Raw genomic sequence first — 19,621 nt, forward strand, 5'->3', positions numbered from 1 at the left:
CTGTATTTGGTATTTGACCAACTTGAGAAGACGGGAAAAGTAGGTATATCATTACGGCCATCAGCTGTCAGGATATGTTAGTCACATGGTAAGGGAATCTGTGTCTAGCCCAAATCTCTCTGTAAACAGTTGTTATTTCAGAGTTATCTGTTGTAATAGGCCTATGGGCTGATTATACACCTTTTAATGTAAGGGGTGGAGGCAGAATGAAACACATGACAGCTTAGATTATAATGAAAAACTGGCAGTAATATATGTAGGCATGCTATATCAAAATTGTTAAATGGAATTGTGCTACATTGTGACCCAGCTTTATTTCTGTAAGTAACTACTTGAATAAACATCTTACAGTGGTATCTCTTGGTCCCATTCTTAAGACATAATGCTGGTCTGCTGTACTTAGCCCTAAGCTTTTAACCCCTTGTGTATAGACCAGTTCACTGCTTTTTTACATAATGATTTGGTCATGAAAAACTTGACTTATTCACATGTATTATGTACCTCCAAATCCCTGTGTTCATACTGCAAATTAGTTCACATTTGGGAGGATCCACTGTAGATTGTGGAACTCTTTTTCTGTGTTCTTTTCTGACTCCGACAAGCTGTCCTTCATGAAGAGATAGGTATGTTATCTATTTGAGACAGTATTTTTTCTTTCTTTCCACAATAGGCCTGACCTTAATCTGGGAAACAGTGCGTATCACACTGTTGTATTTATTTTTTATATATATCTTATCTTAAAAGTTGAATTGAATTTTTAATAATTTGCCTTCCAGCCAAGTTAGTGAATTTGAGGATTGGTGTGCTCAATCAGTATTTATATCCTTTGCCCATCGAAGAGTCACGAGTGGTGTGTGATGTGGAGGTTACACTCCTTGATGCCAACCAGTAAGTCTTTGCTTGTTCTCGACCACAAACATTAACACAAAAGCATTGGACGGACTTAATTCCCTCAGAATGCTTACTGTGAATAAAAAAGACAACAACTATGCCTTACTTGTCAAAACCAAATGCATCAGAGCTGGAAGCCTTACAAGAGTGAGTCAGTTGTTGTTCGCTGATGATACAGCATGTGGGCTGATTCGGGTGAGAAACTGCAGAAGACGGTGACTGAGTTTGGTAGTGTGTGAAAGAAGAAAATCAAGAGTAAATGTGAATAAGAGCAAGGTTATTAGGTTCTGTAAGGTTGAGGACAAGTTAATTGGGAGGTAAGTTTGAATGGAGAAAAACTGGAGGAAGTGAAGTGTTTTAGATATCTGGGAGTTTGGACTTAGCAGCAGATGGAACCATGGAAGCGGAAGTGAGTCACAGGGTAGGGGAAGGGGCGAAGGTTTCGGGGGCGTTGAAAAATGTGTGGAAGGCAAGAACATTATCTCGGAGAGAAAAAATGGGTATGTTTGAAGGAATAGTGGTTAAAACAATGTTATATGGTTGCAAGGCATGGGCTTTAAATAGGATTGTGCAGAGGAGGGTGGATGTGTTGGAAATGAAATGTTTGAGGACAATATGTGGTGTGAGGTGGTTTGATTGAGTAAGTAATGAAAGGGTAAGAGAATCTGTGGTAATAAAAAGAGTGTGGTTGAGAGAGCAGAAGAGGGTGTGTTGAAATGGTTTGATCACATGGAGAGAATGTGTGAGGAAAGATTGACCGAGAGGATATATGTGTCAGAGGTGGAGGGAACGAGGAGAAGTGGGAGACCAAATTGGAGGTGGAAAGATGGAGTGAAAAAGATTTTGAGTGATCGGGGCCTGAACATACAGGAGGGTGAAAGGTGTGCAAGGAATAGAGTGAATTGGAACGATGTGGTATACCGGGGTCGACTTGCTGTCAATGGATTGAACCAGGGCATGTGAAGCGTCTGGGGTAAACCGTGGAAAGTTCTGTGGGGCCTGGATGTGGAAAGGGAGCTGTGGTTTCGGTGCATTATTACATGACAGCTAGAGACTGAGTGTGAACGAATGTGGCCTTTGTTGTCTTTTCCTAGCGCTACCTCGCACACATGAGGGGGAAGGGGGTTGTTATTTCATGTGTTTAGGGGTGGCAATGGGAATGAATAAAGGCAGACAGTATGAATTATGTACATGTGTATATATGTATACGTATATGTATATGTTGAGATGTATTTATTTTATTTATTTTGCTTTGTCGCTGTCTCCCATGTTAGCGAGGTAACGCAAGGAAACAGATGAAAGAATGGCCCAACCCGCCCACATACACATGTATATACATACAAGTCCACACACGTACATATACATACCTATACATCTCAATGTACACATGTATATATACACACACAGACATATACATATATACACATGTACGTTGAGATGTATAGGTATGTATATTTGCATGTGTGGATGTATATGTATATACATTTGTATGTGGGAGGGTTGGGCCATTCTTTCGTCTGTTTCCTTGTGCTACCTCGCTAACGCGGGAGACAGCGACAAAGCAAAATAAAAATAGATATATATTTATAGCATTAATCACATGGCCTTGATTAGAGCTTCAGTTGTTGCCTGTGCTGTCTCAGTTAAAAGAAAGGAAGAAAAGAACTTTAGCTCTCTGAGCAACATATATGCTATATTTTTTCTTTCTTATGTTTCAGTATTTGTAGTTTAATTGCTACTACCTCTCTCTGTAATCTACAGTGATTTTAGGTCTAGTATTTTAGTCATCTGTTGGACTTTCTTTGACAGAGTGCTGTATTTTTCAAGTTGGATGACCAGACTGGCAATAGATGCTCTAGTCCAGTATTCCATCATTGTTTTAGTACTTGTTATATTTAAAGCTCATGACTTTTCCAAAGCATTTTTTGTAACTTTCTAACACTAGCTCCATTCTTTGTATTTTCTAGTGATTTTAGCTAACAGTGGCTGTTACCCTCAGCCATTACTGATGTTGAAAACCTAGAACAAGAGAATATCAGTGGTGGTGGCATAGGGGGACTCTTTGAAAAGCAGGGGGACTCAGCCCCCCATTTTGTTTAGACTTACTTGTATAGAACTGCAGTATGCAGTATGCTGTGAAAGCTTTTGCTCCAGTGAGCCCCCCAACTCTTTAGGAGCTGCTGTCGCCCCTAAGAATAATGTATTCAGAACTGATCTAATGGATGACAGGTGGCAAGATAAGATAGAAGTAAATGTCAGGAGACCAAACTTTTCAGTAAGCCAAACTGGTTTCCCTTCTCCCTCAACAGTTAGCTGGGGATTCATTCACATATACATTATTGGAAGTGAGAACTTAGAATTACTTTAAGAAATTTTCACTCCCAATGTAGATGAATGACTAAACTTTTATTGTAGCTGCCCTGGATCTGTGATGTTTCTCTTCAAGCTGAGGACTGGTTCAACAGTTCTCCATGTTGGGGATTTCCGTGCTCACTCGAAGATGGAATCCTGCCCTGCACTATGGAACTCTTCCATTGATGCACTTTACTTGGACACTACGTATGTTGGTAGTTAATTTTGTTTCTTTTTGTTGGTGAATGGTGGTAGATCATGAAAGTGAGTACTATAAGTGAATGGTGGTAGATCATGAAAGTGACTGCTATAAGTGAATGGTGGTAGATCATGAAAGTGACTGCTATAAATAGATGAGCAAAATTGCTTTTATTACATACATAGAGGGGCAAGTATGAAGTCTGTTGGGGATGAGAGAGCTTGGGAAGTGAGTCAGTTGTTGTTCGCTGATGACACAGCGCTGGTGGCTGATTCATGTGTGAAACTGCAGAAGCTGGTGACTGAGTTTGGTAAAGTGTGTGGAAGAAGAAAGTTAAGAGTAAATGTGAATAAGAGCAAGGTTATTAGGTACAGTAGGGTTGAGGGTCAAGTCAATTGGGAGGTGAGTTTGAATGGAGAAAAACTGGAGGAAGTGAAGTGTTTTAGATATCTGGGAGTGGATCTGGCAGCGGATGGAACCATGGAAGCGGAAGTGGATCATAGGGTGGGGGAGGGGGCGAAAATTCTGGGAGCCTTGAAGAATGTGTGGAAGTCAAGAACATTATCTCGGAAAGCAAAAATGGGTATGTTTGAAGGAATAGTGGTTCCAACAATGTTGTATGGTTGCAAGGCGTGGGCTATGGATAGAGTTGTGCGCAGGAGGATGGATGTGCTGGAAATGAGATGTTTGAGGACAATGTGTGGTGTGAGGTGGTTTGATCGAGTGAGTAACGTAAGGGTAAGAGAGATGTGTGGAAATAAAAAGAGCGTGGTTGAGAGAGCAGAAGAGGGTGTTTTGAAGTGGTTTGGGCACATGGAGAGGATGAGTGAGGAAAGATTGACCAAGAGGATATATGTGTCAGAGGTGGAGGGAACAAGGAGAAGAGGGAGACCAAATTGGAGGTGGAAAGATGGAGTGAAAATGATTTTGTGTGATCGGGGCCTGAACATGCAGGAGGGTGAAAGGAGGGCAAGGAATAGAGTGAATTGGAGCGATGTGGTATACCGGGGCTGACGTGCTGTCAGTGGATTGAATCAAGGCAGGTGAAGCGTCTGGGGTAAACCATGGAAAGCTGTGTAGGTATGTATATTTGCGTGTGTGGACGTGTGTATATACATGTGTATGGGGGGTGGTTGGGCCATTTCTTTCGTCTGTTTCCTTGCGCTACCTCGCAAACGCGGGAGACAGCGACAAAGTATAAAAAAAAAAAAAACTGGAGAAGAATTTTTTTTTTTATGTATTTTGATTTTAATCTTGAAAGTTACATGTTCTATTCTTTTTTTCAAGAATGTTTTTGAGCCAAGCTCCTTACATGCCCCTCTCCCATGTAGTTTTCCCATATGCTGTAGCTGTGAATTCCATATGGTTGATATCAGAGAGGAAGCATGTACCTGACGTAAGAGACTGGTCTTGCTTAATGCATATGACAAATGTAACAAAATTATGTTTGAATGGCATATTTAGAAATGACTCAAACACATTGCTGCCATGACCTGATAAAGCTGAACCCCCATTCCCTGTCCATGTTGTCACACTTCCCTATCTTCCTGACTTGTCCATCCATGTTTTTATTTTTTTTTAACTATCAAGTTAGTGAGGATGGGCTTTGTTCTAATTAGTTTTAAAATTATTGATATTTGCCAGCCCTGGAAGTTGGCAGTCAGGAGATCTGTAAGTAGAGGCCGTTAGAAGTGTGAGGCAGGGTAAGCTTTTTTTTTCTACTCAAGGGTTAAAGGTTAGTAATGGAGTGGTTTGGGTTTGGTGATGTTGCAAAGAATTCTTGGGAAGAATGTGCAAGTACAATAAGTAGTAGGCATATCATATTTGACATTGTAAATGTGTGGAAGCATTTGAGGTCAACTTACTTTGTCCAACTTGGTTACGAAATGTTGTATCCAGGATTCCTCTAAAGATACATTGACCATAGGAAAAGAATTGAAATAGTTCAGCATTGTAGGACAATTTGATATGATCGTGATGAAGTGTGTGCAATAATTTACTCTCATTCTTTCATTCTAACATCCATCCAGCTTACGTGCACTGCAACTTGCCAGTACGTGCACTACAGCTTGCCAGTTCTGCAAATGCCATACTGCCCATTGTGTCAGTTCTCTGTGTGCATTCAAAGAATATGGATGCTTTGTTTGCCACTCATATACTCTACACTTTTGCCTACTCAAGCCAGTCACCTTTGTGCCTAAGCATCCGGCAAGTACTTCTAGTACAAGTGAGCTTGTTCAAAATACAAATTGAACTTTAGCATGAGTCTAGTGCTCAAGCAGATTCATGCCATTATGATTTTGATTAGAGTAGCATCTGCACCATGAATTTTGAGATAAGGAACTTTGGTGGAGTAGGTGAAGAGCCTTGTTCTTAAGGTTTTGGTGGGAAGACAAGGAACCTTGTTCCTCAAGTACTGGTTGCAGAGGCAAAGAGTGTTGTTCCTCAAGTACGGATGAGGGAGGCGAGAAGCCTTGTTTTTCAGGTAGTGATTAGGGAAGCAAGGAGCCTTGTTCCTCAGGTTCTGTTTGGGGAGGCAAGGAGCTTTATGCTCAGGCACTGGTGGAGGAAGCAAGGAACTTTGATCCTCAGCTATTGGTAAGGAAGGTAATAAGCCTTGTTCCTCAGGCACTGGTGATGGAAGCAAGGAGCCTTGTTGCTCAGGTACTGGTGGGGAAGGTAAAGAGCCAAGTTCCTCTGCTGTTAGGGGAAGTGAGGAACCTTGTTCCTCAAGTACTAGTAGAGGAGATAAGGAGTCTTTTTCATGGTGTTAGATGTAAGGAGTCAGTGGTCAAGGTCAGACGTGTCTCTGGGTAGCTCCTAAAGTGAGGTAAACTACCCGCCTGACTGGCGAGCTAGTACCCAGTGTATTTCTCTTTGTTTTTTCTATTGTGTTCAGTGTAGTTTTGTGGTATGGAATTGCTCCTTTGGAGGATTTCAGAGATGGAGGGAAAAGTGGAAGTCTTAAGTGAGGAAAATCATACTCTTTGCTCTGAGCTTGAAAACTTGGGTGTCATACATAGTATAACACCTGTAGAGAACAGCAGTTCAGTGGAGACAGATAACAGTGGATCAACTGAGAACAGCGGTTCGGGTTGGACAGTGTTGGTCAGTAGGGGGTCTCATATGAAGCCCAAGAAAACCACCCAACCATCAGCACAGCTGCTTCTCCTGGCTAGCACAAGAAACAAGGGGAAGATGAGGTGATAGTAGAAGCGTGAAAAGCAGGGGCAGATGCCACATCTCTGCCCCAAGGTAAGATTCTGGTTGTTGTGGACAGCCAGGTTAGGTATTTGGTTAGTTTTTTATAATAGAAAAAAATAGGATGAGGGTGTGTTACCCTGGGGCACCCTGGGGCAGGGATAGGTGATGTAGTGATTAGGTTAGATGACATCTTGTCCAGAAATGGAGTCAAACCCATTATCTGCCTGAGTGCAGGGAACAGTGATGTCGCCAAGTGTAAGAGTTAGGGGATGTTAGGCGAGTATAGGGAGGCCATAGATAAAATTAGGCAAAAGGGAGGGTTCCCTATCATATGTGGTGTCCTGTCGAGGAGGGGGGTCGGTGGGATTGGCTCTCTTTGGCAATTTTTGTCAACTCAAGGTTAGAGTCATATTGTGGGAGGAGTGGTGTCCCCTTCCTGAACCAATAAAACTTTTATGTATGTTAGGGTTGGGGTACATTTGTTTAGGGCAGGAGTTGTTCAGTTCGCTAGTTGTTTTGAGAGGGAGGTTTCAGGGGTGTCTTTTTTTTTTACGTTACATGGTTTGGGTCAGGGACATAAATGCCAAGACACGCTTAGTAAAGGAAGTGTTAAGAAATACAAGAAAAAAAAGAGAGGTAATGTAGGAAATTATATAGAACTTAATGTATACTTTACAAATTGTAGAAGTTTGATAGATCATTTGAGGGCAGTAGTTAGCACAGAATCTATAGATGTTGTATGTTTAACTGAAATAAGGATGAAATTAGAAGAAAGGGATCTGTTGTCAGAGTTTTCTACTAATGGATACAAACTTTATACGACTGATAGGAAGGATAGGAGAGGAGGTGGTTTAGCACTCTCTATTATGGATAATATTAAAAGCTTTAACAGGAGTGATTAAAGTAACAAAAAATACAGAATTTGTTTGGGTTGAAATAGATGAAAACAATGAAGGGTTATTATTAGGAGTATTACACAGACCCCCCAGATCAGATAGTGTGAGGGAGAAATTTTTTATTTTATTTTTTATTATACTTCGTCACTGTCTCCCGCGTTAGCGAGGTACCGCAAGGAAACAGACGAAAGAATGGCCCAACCCACCCACAGACACATGTATGTACATACACATCCACACACGCACATATACATACATACCTATAATCTCAATATATACATATATATACACACACAGGCAAATGAGAGTTGGGGTGAGAGAGTATCATTAGATTATAGGGAGAATAAAAAGATGTTCTGGAAGGAGGTAAATAAAGTGCGTAAGACAAGGGAGCAAATGGGAACTTCAGTGAAGGGCGCAAATGGGGAGGTGATAACAAGTAGTGGTGATGTGAGAAGGAGATGGAGTGAGTATTTTGAAGGTTTGTTGAATGTGTTTGATGATAGAGTGGCAGATATAGGGTGTTTTGGTCGAGGTGGTGTGCAAAGTGAGAGGGTTAGGGAAAATGATTTGGGAAACAGAGAAGAGGTAGTAAAAGCTTTGCGGAAGATGAAAGCCGGCAAGGCAGCAGGTTTGGATGGTATTGCAGTGGAATTTATTAAAAAAGGGGGTGACTGTATTGTTGACTGGTTGGTAAGGTTATTTAATGTATGTATGACTCATGGTGAGGTGCCTGAGGATTGGCGGAATGCGTGCATAGTGCCATTGTACAAAGGCAAAGGGGATAAGAGTGAGTGCTCAAATTACAGAGGTATAAGTTTGTTGAGTATTCCTGGTAAATTATATGGGAGGGTATTGATTGAGAGGGTGAAGACATGTACAGAGCATCAGATTGGGGAAGAGCAGTGTGGTTTCAGAAGTGGTAGAGGATGTGTGGATCAGGTGTTTGCTTTGAAGAATGTATGTGAGAAATACTTAGAAAAGCAAATGGATTTGTATGTAGCATTTATGGATCTGGAGAAGGCATATGATAGAGTTGATAGAGATGCTCTGTGGAAGGTATTAAGAATATATGGTGTGGGAGGCAAGTTGTTAGAAGCAGTGAAAAGTTTTTATTGAGGATGTAAGGCATGTGTACGTGTAGGAAGAGAGGAAAGTGATTGGTTCTCAGTGAATGTAGGTTTGCGGCAGGGGTGTGTGATGTCTCCATGGTTGTTTAATTTGTTTATGGATGGGGTTGTTAGGGAGGTGAATGCAAGAGTTTTGGAAAGAGGGGCAAGTATGAAGTCTGTTGGGGATGAGAGAGCTTGGGAAGTGAGTCAGTTGTTGTTCGCTGATGATACAGCGCTGGTGGCTGATTCATGTGAGAAACTGCAGAAGCTGGTGACTGAGTTTGGTAAAGTGTGTGGAAGAAGAAAGTTAAGAGTAAATGTGAATAAGAGCAAGGTTATTAGGTACAGTAGGGTTGAGGGTCAAGTCAATTGGGAGGTGAGTTTGAATGGAGAAAAACTGGAGGAAGTGAAGTGTTTTAGATATCTGGGAGTGGATCTGGCAGCGGATGGAACCATGGAACCGGAAGTGGATCATAGGGTGGGGGAGGGGGCGAAAATTCTGGGAGCCTTGAAGAATGTGTGGAAGTCGAGAACATTATCTCGGAAAGCAAAAATGGGTATGTTTGAAGGAATAGTGGTTCCAACAATGTTGTATGGTTGCAAGGCGTGGGCTATGGATAGAGTTGTGCGCAGGAGGATGGATGTGCTGGAAATGAGATGTTTGAGGACAATGTGTGGTGTGAGGTGGTTTGATCGAGTAAGTAACGTAAGGGTAAGAGAGATGTGTGGAAATAAAAAGAGCGTGGTTGAGAGAGCAGAAGAGGGTGTTTTGAAATGGTTTGGGCACATGGAGAGAATGAGCGAGGAAAGATTGACCAAGAGGATATATGTGTCAGAGGTGGAGGGAACAAGGAGAAGAGGGAGACCAAATTGGAGGTGGAAAGATGGAGTGAAAAAGATTTTGTGTGATTGGGGCCTGAACATGCAGGAGGGTGAAAGGAGGGCAAGGAATAGAGTGAATTGGAGCGATGTGGTATACCGGGGCTGACGTGCTGTCAGTGGATTGAATCAAGGCATGTGAAGCGTCTGGGGTAAACCATGGAAAGCTGTGTAGGTATGTATATTTGCGTGTGTGGACGTATGTATATACATGTGTATGGGGGGGGTTGGGCCATTTCTTTCGTCTGTTTCCTTGCGCTACCTCGCAAACGCGGGAGACAGCGACAAAGAAAAAAAAAAAAAAAAAATACATGCACATAATTCATACTGTCTGCCCTTATTCATTTCGTTGCCACCCCGCCACACATGAAATGACAACCCCCTACCCCTGCATGTGTGCGAGGTAGGGCTAGGAAAAGACAACAAAGGACACATTTGTTCACACTCAGTCACACTCAGCTCCCTTTCCACATCCAGGCCCCACAAAACTTTTCATGGTTTACCCCAGACGCTTCGCATACCCTGGTTCAATCCATTGACAGCACGTCGACCTCGGAATACCACATCGTTCCAATTCACACTATTCCTTGCACGCCATTCACCCTCCTGCATGTTCAGGCCCTGATCACTCAAAATCTTTTTCACTCCATCTTTCCATCTCCAATTTGGTCTCCCACTTCTCGTTCCCTCCACCTCTGACTCATATATCCTGTTGGTCAATCTTTCCTCACTCTTTCTCTCCATGTGACCAAACCATTTCAAAACACCCTTTTCTGCTCTCTCAACCACACTCTTTTTATTACCACACATCTCTCTTACCCTTTCATTACTTACTCAATCAAACCACCTCACACCACATTTTGTCCTCAAACATCTCATTTCCAGCACACCCACCCTCCTCCGCACAACTCTATCCATAGCCCATGCCTCGCAACCATATAACGTTGTTGGAACCACTACTCCTTCAAACATACCCATTTTTGCTTTCCAAGATAACATTCTCGACTTTTACACATTTTTCAATGCTCCGAGAACATTGCCCCCTCCCCCACCCTATGATTCACTTCCACTTCTATGGTTCCATTTGCTGCCAAATCCACTCCCAGATATCTAAAACACTTCACTTCCTCCAGTTTTTCTCCATTCAAACTTACCTCCCAGTTGACTTGACCCTCAACCCTACTGTACCTAATAACCTTGCTCTTATTCACATTTACTCTCAGCTTTCTTCTTTCACACACTTTACCAAACTCAGTCACCAGCTTCTGCAGTTTTTCACATGAATCAGCCACCAGTGCTGTATCATCAGCGAACAACAACTGACTCACTTTCCACGCACTCTGATCCACAACAGACTTCATACTTGCCCCTCTTTCCAAAACTCTTGCATTCACCTCCCTAACGACACCATCCATAAACAAATTAAACAACCATGGAGACATCACGCACCCCTGCCGCAAATCAACTCACTGAGAGCCAATCACTTTCCTCTCTTCCTACTTGTACACATGCCTTACATCCTCGATAAAAACTTTTCACTGCTTCTAACAACTTACCTCCCACGCCATATATTCTTAATACCTTCCACAGAGCATCTCTATCAACTCTATCATATGCCTTCTCCAGATCCATAAATGCTACATACAAATCCATTTGCTTTTCTAAGTATTCCTCACATACACTCTTCAAAGCAAATACCTAATCCACACATCCTCTACCACTTCTAAAACCACACTGCTCTTCTCCAATCTGATGCTCTGTACATGCCTTCACCCTCTCAATCAATACCCTCTCATATAATTTCCCAGGAATGCTCAACAAACTTATGCCTCTGTAATTTGAGCACTCACTTTTATCCCCTTTGCCTTTGTACAATGGCACTATGCAAGCATTCCGCCAATCCTCAGGCACCTCAACATGAGTCATACATACATTAAATAACCTTACCAACCAGTCAACACTACAGTCACCCCCTTTTTTAATGAATTCCAGTGCAATACCATCCAAATCTGCTGCCTTGCCGGCTTTCATCTTTCGCAAAGCTTTTACTACCTCTTCTCTGTTTACCAAATCATTCTCCCCAACCCTCGCACTTTGCACACCACCTCGACCAAAACACCCTATATCTGCCACTCTATCATCAAACACATTCAACAAACCTTCAAAATACTCACTCCAAGGGGAGGTTTGTGTTTAACTCTATAAAATGATTTCTTTGCTGGTAATTACCTTAATGTTTCCTCCTTTACCTTACTATTGTATGATTATGTTGGTGAAGTATTTTTGAATAGTTTGGTACAAAAAGTTGTTTTGATCAGGTGATAATCATGTACCAATTATTCTTTGTATGTTCCATACACCTTTCCCCTAGAGAAGTGGCATAACCTTGAGAGTTTAAGACTGATGGCTGAGGAGGGATAATGTGGCAGGATGATGTTATGGATAAGGCACAGGAGTATAGTTGTAACAGTAGATTACAGCAATCTTTTTAAGCAGTTTGGTAGCCATTATGGTTACTTTTTTCATGCATTACAAATGATAAATATGCTAAAGAAGTACCTTTTGAAACAGTTTTCCTGCATAGTAAGGATGGTGAGGGGAACAAACACAAATTTGTGACCTGAATGATTTTTTGTCATTTTTTTTATTCATACTATTCGCCGTTTCCCGCAATAGCGAGGTAGCGTTAAGAACAGAGGAATGGGCCTTTGAGGGAATATCCTCACCTGGCCTCCTTCTCTGTTCCTTCTTTTGGAGAATTTAAAAAAAAAAACGAGAGGGGAGGATTTCCAGCCCCCCCGCTCCCTTCCCTTTTAGTCGCGTTCTACGACATGCAGGGAGTACGTGGGAAGCATTCTTTCTCCCCTATCCCCAGGGATACCTATCCCCAGGGATAAATCCTGTCATATGTTTACATATTCCACTGATTTTGGCTCCAATAGCTTAATAGAGATGGGAATGAATAAAGGCAGACAGTGTGAATTGTGTGCATGTGTATATATGTATGTGTCTGTGTGTGTATATATATGTGTGCATTGAGATGTATGGGTATGAATATTTGTGTGTGTGGATGTGTATGCATATACATGTGTATGGGGATGGGTTGGGCCATTTCTTTCGTCTGTTTCCTTGCGCTACCTCACAAACGCGGGAGACAGGGACAAAAAAAAAAAAAAGCTTAATAGAGTTAAGTAAGCGAAGGTTCACACTCAGAAACATGTTTTTAAAAGGTTCAAAGGTGGCCTTTTGACAAAGGAATGCCTAGGCACAAGTGTCTTGCAATAATGAACTAATTGTACTTTCGAAAAGTATATGGTCTGCCTTTCATGTTGCTTAGCAACAGGAAAACTGTCCTTTTCAGTTTGCCACCCTTGTCAAGAAGACAATAATCCTTTATTAGTGTATGATAGTAAATTTGTAGATTTTGATTAATTTCTGGAAGACACCAAATTGGTTATAGATTTTGATAATTTCTGGAAGACACCAAATTGATTAAAGGTTTTGATAATTTCTGGGAGACACCATATTGATTTTAATCTTGGTGCTGAGAAAGTATTAAACATAGAATTTTATATAATTTGTTAGTTTATTTTTATTACAAGTTAGATATTTCAGGTACATTATCCTCTATTGTGAAAGACAGTACAGGTACACCATCGATTTTCCGGCACTCTTGGTTCCAAAGCCTTGCCGGATTAACCATTTTGCTGGACCAACTGTTGTCACGTAATAATAATTCATCAACGCACCTCTGACCCACTAATTATACATCTCCCATGTGTCTAAAGTATACCATGGACTGCTAAAAATTTAGATTAAACAAATATTAAATGTAAATTAAATGAATAAATGAAATACAGGTACTTGTACAATAGTACATTAGTGAAACAAGATTACAGGTATCAATTAAAGAAGATTAAACAAAAATTAAATGCAAATTTATTCATTTCTTAACTTACAAAGAATGCTGCAGCACTGCTGCTCCCAGAGTGGAGATTTTAGACTTTTACTGGAACTGTAAAGCTAATCACAAAGGTCTGGAAGTTGAGGGGTCAGAAAAACTGTCTGTTTCATAGTTGATTGTTTCATTTTGGATTTCAGATGTTGCAGGTGGGACATCTGGGGTACTTAAAGTTGAAGCCACAGGATTTACAGATGTACCAGTAGACTTACTGCTGTGAGACACATTCTTCTTTGCTATCTTAAACATTTCATCCAAGCAAAGTTGCTTCATGTGTCTAGATTTCCCTGTGTAATTTTTCATGCATCAAATGAAAATTCGTTAGTTCTTGTTTTGTAACAAATGTATGTTGCTCTATCCCTTTGATTAATTCTCTCATCAACTCAATTTACTTTTCAATGGAGAGTCTTTCAGCTACATCTGTTTCATCTTCATCACTGTCATCATCACTTCCTGTCTTTTTATCAGCATACAGAACAGTGTCTATAATTTCAGAGTCTGTAAGATGATACACAACCGGTGTTTTGTCATTGACGTTCATCGACTTGCTTAGATTTTCTTCATTAAGATTACTTGCCATATCTTTTGAAACAGGTTCTGTAACACTTTTAGCATACTCAAGCAACTCATGAACAGCGCCATCTGTGGCCACCCAGTAAACTAATCTGGTGACCGCGGTAATTTCAAGTTCCCTTATGTAATTTTGCCCAGACTAAAGGTGCCACACCATCAGTTGCTGGAAATTCGGTGTTGTACCTGTGTAATTATTCGTAGGTAATTTTAAAATCAGTGATAGTATTAAACATCATTTACAATATAATGTGTTTCCTGTCCTCAGATATTGTAATCCACTTTATGATTTTCCAAGTCAAGAGGATGTCCTGGAGAAGTGTGTGTCTGTTGCTACATCCCATGTTCTTGACAACCCCAAAACACTTATTGTTGTTGGATCGTACTCAATAGGTAAAGTCAGTGATGAAAGTAATTTGTGTAAACAGAATCTCTCTCTCTCTCTCTCTCTCTCTCTCTCTCTCTCTCTCTCTCTCTCTCTCTCTCTCTCTCTCTCTCTCTCTATCTTTCTCTCTCTCTCTCTCTCTCTCTCTCTCTCTCTCTCTCTCTCTCTCTCTCTCTCTCTCTCTCTGCTTCCAGCATTCCACTAAGCATGTTTAAGTAGGGTGGCCAGCCTGTTTTCCTATATATATCCCAAACCCTGTATAATTCAGTACACTTGTGCTTTATAGTTTATATGTGACTCCTTAATCTTTATTTCTCACCATATATGTACCCCACATAGCTATCTTTGAGAACAGTTGCTCTTTGGGGGGTTAAAGCTCTGTTAAAAAGAAAAATGATGTCCGTGAGGATTCACTGCCTTTGACCATCATAAAACTTTTTAGGCTGGTAGATGCTCATTCACAGGACTTAGTGACCATACAATATCCCATCTAGTCCTGTGACACCACAGAGTGGAGATATGGCATGGTCTTGTGACCCTCCACTATCATTCATTTACCCTTGCTTGCTGGTACTGTTTGCATATCAGCCTGTGGTGTCTTCAGTTTAGCTCGTGGCTCTCCTATTGAAGGATAGAAGGGTAATTTATTTATGGAGTTTCCGTGATATGAGTCAAAAGTTCTTTAGTTGTATTTTGAGAACTATTGTTCTGAAGTCAACATCAGTCTTACATGTTACATGTTGATTTTGACTCTTGTGATCATTGTTATACTGGTATTTTATAATTACTTTTAGCATTTTTTACTTTAGAATGATTAAACATGTTATGACTTTGAATGAGCACAGTATTTTAGAGGAAGTTTATATCAAAAGAATTTCAGAATGTCCATGATGGAAATTTTCACTAGATGAAGAAAGGCCCCATCCGTTCACATCCATTCTCTAGTTGTCATGTGTAATGTACCGAAACCACAGCTCCCTGTTCACAACCAAGCCCCATAGACCTTTCCATGGTTTACCGTGGATGCTTCACATTCCATGGTTCAGTCCACTGACAGAAACTGACAACATTTGATAGTAGTCTTTGATGTGGAACTTTACTGAATACGTTTTGGAAATCTATGTAGATGACATCATCTGCTTTACTTTCATCATACATTTCGATTATATCATTACAGAAATCAAGCAGATTTGGCAGACATGAGTGATTTCATCGAAAACTATGCTGAAAATTGTTTATTAAGAGAAATATAGAGCATGGATTTCAGAGATGCTTAAAGGCATGTGATGAATAGTTTCTGAATATAATTGTTTGACCACTCCCATATTATCATTTACAATTACACATTATCTTGCGGTAGTAAAGTTGAAGATTTGTAGAGGTTTTCAGAAAAGAAGAGAGAATGTTGGGGTAAAAGAGAGTGGTGATTGTAAGTGATCTTGGAAAGGAGACTTGTGCGAGGAAGTACCAGGAGAGATTGAGTGCAGAATGGCAAAAGGTGAGAGCAAATGACGTAAGGGGAGTGGGGGAGGAATGGGATGTATTTTAAGAAACAGTGATGGCTTGCGCAAAAGATGCCTGTGGCATGAGAAAGGTGGGAGGTGGGCAGATTAGAAAGGGTAGTGAGTGGTGGGATGAAGAAGTAAGATTGTTAGTGAAAGAGAAGAGAGAGGCGTTTGGACAATATTTGCAGGGAAGTAGTGCAAATGACTGAGAGATGTATAAAAGAAAGAGGCAGGAGGTCAAGAGAAAGGTGGAAGAGGTGAAGAAGAAGGAAAATGAGAGTTGGGTTGAGAAAGTATCAATAAATTTTAGGGAGAATAAAAAGATGTTCTGGAAGGAGGTAAATAAAGTGCGTAAGACGAGAGAACAAATGGGAACATCGATGAATGGGGCAAATGGGGAGGTAATAACAAGCAGTGGTGAAGTGAGAAGATGGAGTGAGTATTTTGAAGGTTTGTTGAATTTTTTTGATGATAGAATGGCAGATATGGGGTGTTTTGGTCAAGGTGGTGTGTGAAGTGAGAGGGTCAGGGAGAATGGTTTGGTAAAGAGAGAAGAGGTAGTGAAAGCTTTGAGGCAGATGAAAGCCAGCAAGGCGGTGGATTTGGATGATATTGCAGTGGAATTAATCAATAAAGGGGATGACTGTGTCGTTGATTGGTTGGCAAGGATATTCAATATGTATATGGTTCATGAAGTGCCTGAGGATTGACAGAATGCATGCATAGTACTATTGTACAAAGGCAGAGGGAATAAAGGTGAATGTTCAGATTCAGAGGTATAAGTTTGTTGAGTATTCCTAGGAAAATATATGGGAGGTTATTGATTGAGAGGGTCAAGGCATGTACAGAGCATCAGATTAGGAAAGAGCAGTGTGGTTTCAGAAGTGGTAGAGGATGTGTGGATCAGGTATTTGAAGAATTTTTATTTATTATTATACCTTGTCGCTGTCTCTCGCATTAGTGAGGTAGCACAAGGAAACAGACGAAAGAATCGCCCAACCCACCCATATACACATGTATATAAATAAACGCCCACACATGCACATATACATACCTATACATTTCAACTTATACATACAAATACATACACAGACATATACATATATACACATGTTGGAAAGGATCACAATTTTGCGTGTAATCAAGATATTCCTATGAGTCCACGGGGAAAATGAAACACGATAAGTTCCCAAGTGCACTTCCGTGTAATAATCACATCATCAGGGGAGACACAAGAGAGAAATATAAGTCAGTTGATATACAACAAAGAGACAAAGCTAGGAAACCATTTGGTAAACATGCGATTGTTTACCAATCGCATGTTTACCAAATGGCGTCATAGCTTCGTCTCTTCAATGTATATCAACCGACTTATATTTCTCTCTTGTGTCTCCCCTGATGATGTGATTATTACACGAAAGTGCACTTGGGAACTTATCGTGTTTCATTTTCCCCGTGGACTCATAGGAATATATACACATGTACATATTCATACTTGCTGCCTTCATCCATTCCCATCGCCACCCTGCCATACATAAAATGGCACCACTAAGAAAAGACAGCAAAGGCCACATTCATTCACACTCAGTCTCTAGCTGTCATTTGTAATGCACCGAAACCACAGCTCCCTTTCCACATCCAGGCCACACAAAACTTTCTATGGTTTAACCCAGAAGAATGTATGTGATCTGGATCTGGAGAAGGCATATGATAGGGTTGATAGAAATGCATTGTAGAAGGTATTAAGAGTGTATGGTGTGGGAGGGAAGTTGTTAGAAGCAGTGAAAAGTTTTTACCAAGGATGTAAGGCATGTGTACGAGTAGGAAGAGAGGAAAGTGATTGGTTCCCAGTGAATGTCGATTTTTGGCATAGGTGCATGATGTCTCTATGGTTGTTTAATTTGTTTATGGATGGGGTGGTTAGGGAGATGAATGCAAGTTTTGGAGAGAGGGGCCAGTATGCAGTCTGTTCTGGATGAAAGGGCTTGGGAAGTGAGTAAGTTGTTCACTGATGATACAGCACTATGGCTGATTCAGGTGAGAAACTGCAGAAGTTGGTGACTGAGTTTGGTAAAGTGTGTGAAAGAAGAAAGCTGAGAGTAAATGTGAATAAGTGCAAGGTTAGTACGTACGGTAGGGTTGAGGGACAAGTTGATTGGAAGGTGAGTTTGAATGGAGAAAGACTGGAGGAAGTGAAGTGTTTTAGATATCTGGGAATGGATTTAACAGTGGATGTAACCATGGAAGTGGAAATGAGTCACAGGGTTGGGGAGGGGGTGAAGATAAAGGGAGCGTTGAAGAATGTGTGGAAGGTGAGAACGTTATCTCGGAGAGCAAAAATGGGTATGTTTGAAGGAATAGTGGTTCCAACAATGATTTATGGTTGTGAGGTATGGGCTATAGATGGAGTTGTGCGGAGGAGGGTGGATGTGTTGGAAATGAAATGCTTGAGGACACTATTTGGTGTGCGGTGGTTTGATTGAGTAGATAATGAAAGGGTAAAAGAGATGCATGGTAAAAAGAGTGTAGTTGAGAGATGAAGAGGATTTTTTGAAATGGTTTGGTCACATGGAGAGAATGAGTGAGGAGAGATTGATGAAGATGATATATGTGTCATAGGTAGAGGGAACGAGGAGAAGTGGGAGACCAAATTGGAGGTGGAAGGATGGAGTGAAAAAGATTTTGAGTGATCGGGACCTGAACATACAGGAGGGTAAAAGTCGTGAAAGAATGGAGTGAATTGGAACAATGTGGTATACCAGGGTCGAGGTGCTTTCAATGGATTGAACCAGGGCATGTGAAGCCTCTGGGGTAAACCATGAAATGTTTTGTAGGGTCTGGATGTTGAAAGGGAGCTGTGGTTTTGGTGCATTACACATGACAACTAGAGACTTGAGTGTGAATGAATGTGACCTTTGTTGTCTTTTCCAAGCGCTACCTCGTGGGGGGGGGGGTTGTACGTATATGTATGTATGCTACTTCATGTGTGGTAGGGTGGTGACGGGAATGGAAGGCACCATGTATGAATATATACATGCATATATATGTATATGTCTTTGTATGTATATGTATGTCTGTGTTGAAATGTATAGGTTTGAATATGTGCATGTTTGGGTGTTTATGTACATGCATGTGAATGTGGGTGGGTTGGGCCATTCTTTCGTCTGTTTCCTTGCGTTACTATGCTAACTTGGGAGATGGCGATTAAGTTTTTTTTTTTTTTTTTTTGCTTTGTCGCTGTCTCCCGCGTTTGCGAGGTAGCGCAAGGAAACAGACGAAAGAAATGGCCCAACCCCCCCCATACACATGTATATACATACGTCCACACACGCAAATATACATACCTACACAGCTTTCCATGGTTTACCCCAGACGCTTCACATGCCCTGATTCAATCCACTGACAGCACGTCAACCCCGGTATACCACATCGCTCCAATTCACTCTATTCCTTGCCCTCCTTTCACCCTCCTGCATGTTCTGGCCCCGATCACACAAAATCTTTTTCACTCCATCTTTCCACCTCCAATTTGGTCTCCCTCTTCTCCTCGTTCCCTCCACCTCTGACACATATATCCTCTTGGTCAATCTTTCCTCACTCATTCTCTCCATGTGCCCAAACCATTTCAAAACACCCTCTTCTGCTCTCTCAACCACGCTCTTTTTAT

At 41.1% G+C, this 19,621-nt stretch overlaps 1 protein-coding gene across 1 annotated transcript in view; it reads left to right on the plus strand.

The window, feature by feature from the left end:
* LOC139765267 (uncharacterized) overlaps nucleotides 1-19,621 on the plus strand; it is a 73,933-nt gene that overhangs the window by 22,046 nt on the left and 32,266 nt on the right. The window contains exons 5-7 of the mRNA XM_071692621.1: nucleotides 777-888; nucleotides 3,307-3,450; nucleotides 14,333-14,457. Coding sequence (XP_071548722.1) covers nucleotides 777-888; nucleotides 3,307-3,450; nucleotides 14,333-14,457 — 381 coding nt within the window. The remainder of the gene's footprint in view (nucleotides 1-776; nucleotides 889-3,306; nucleotides 3,451-14,332; nucleotides 14,458-19,621) is intronic.

Source organism: Panulirus ornatus, chromosome 53 (genome assembly GCF_036320965.1).
Source record: "Panulirus ornatus isolate Po-2019 chromosome 53, ASM3632096v1, whole genome shotgun sequence".
Classification (NCBI taxonomy): domain Eukaryota; kingdom Metazoa; phylum Arthropoda; class Malacostraca; order Decapoda; family Palinuridae; genus Panulirus; species Panulirus ornatus.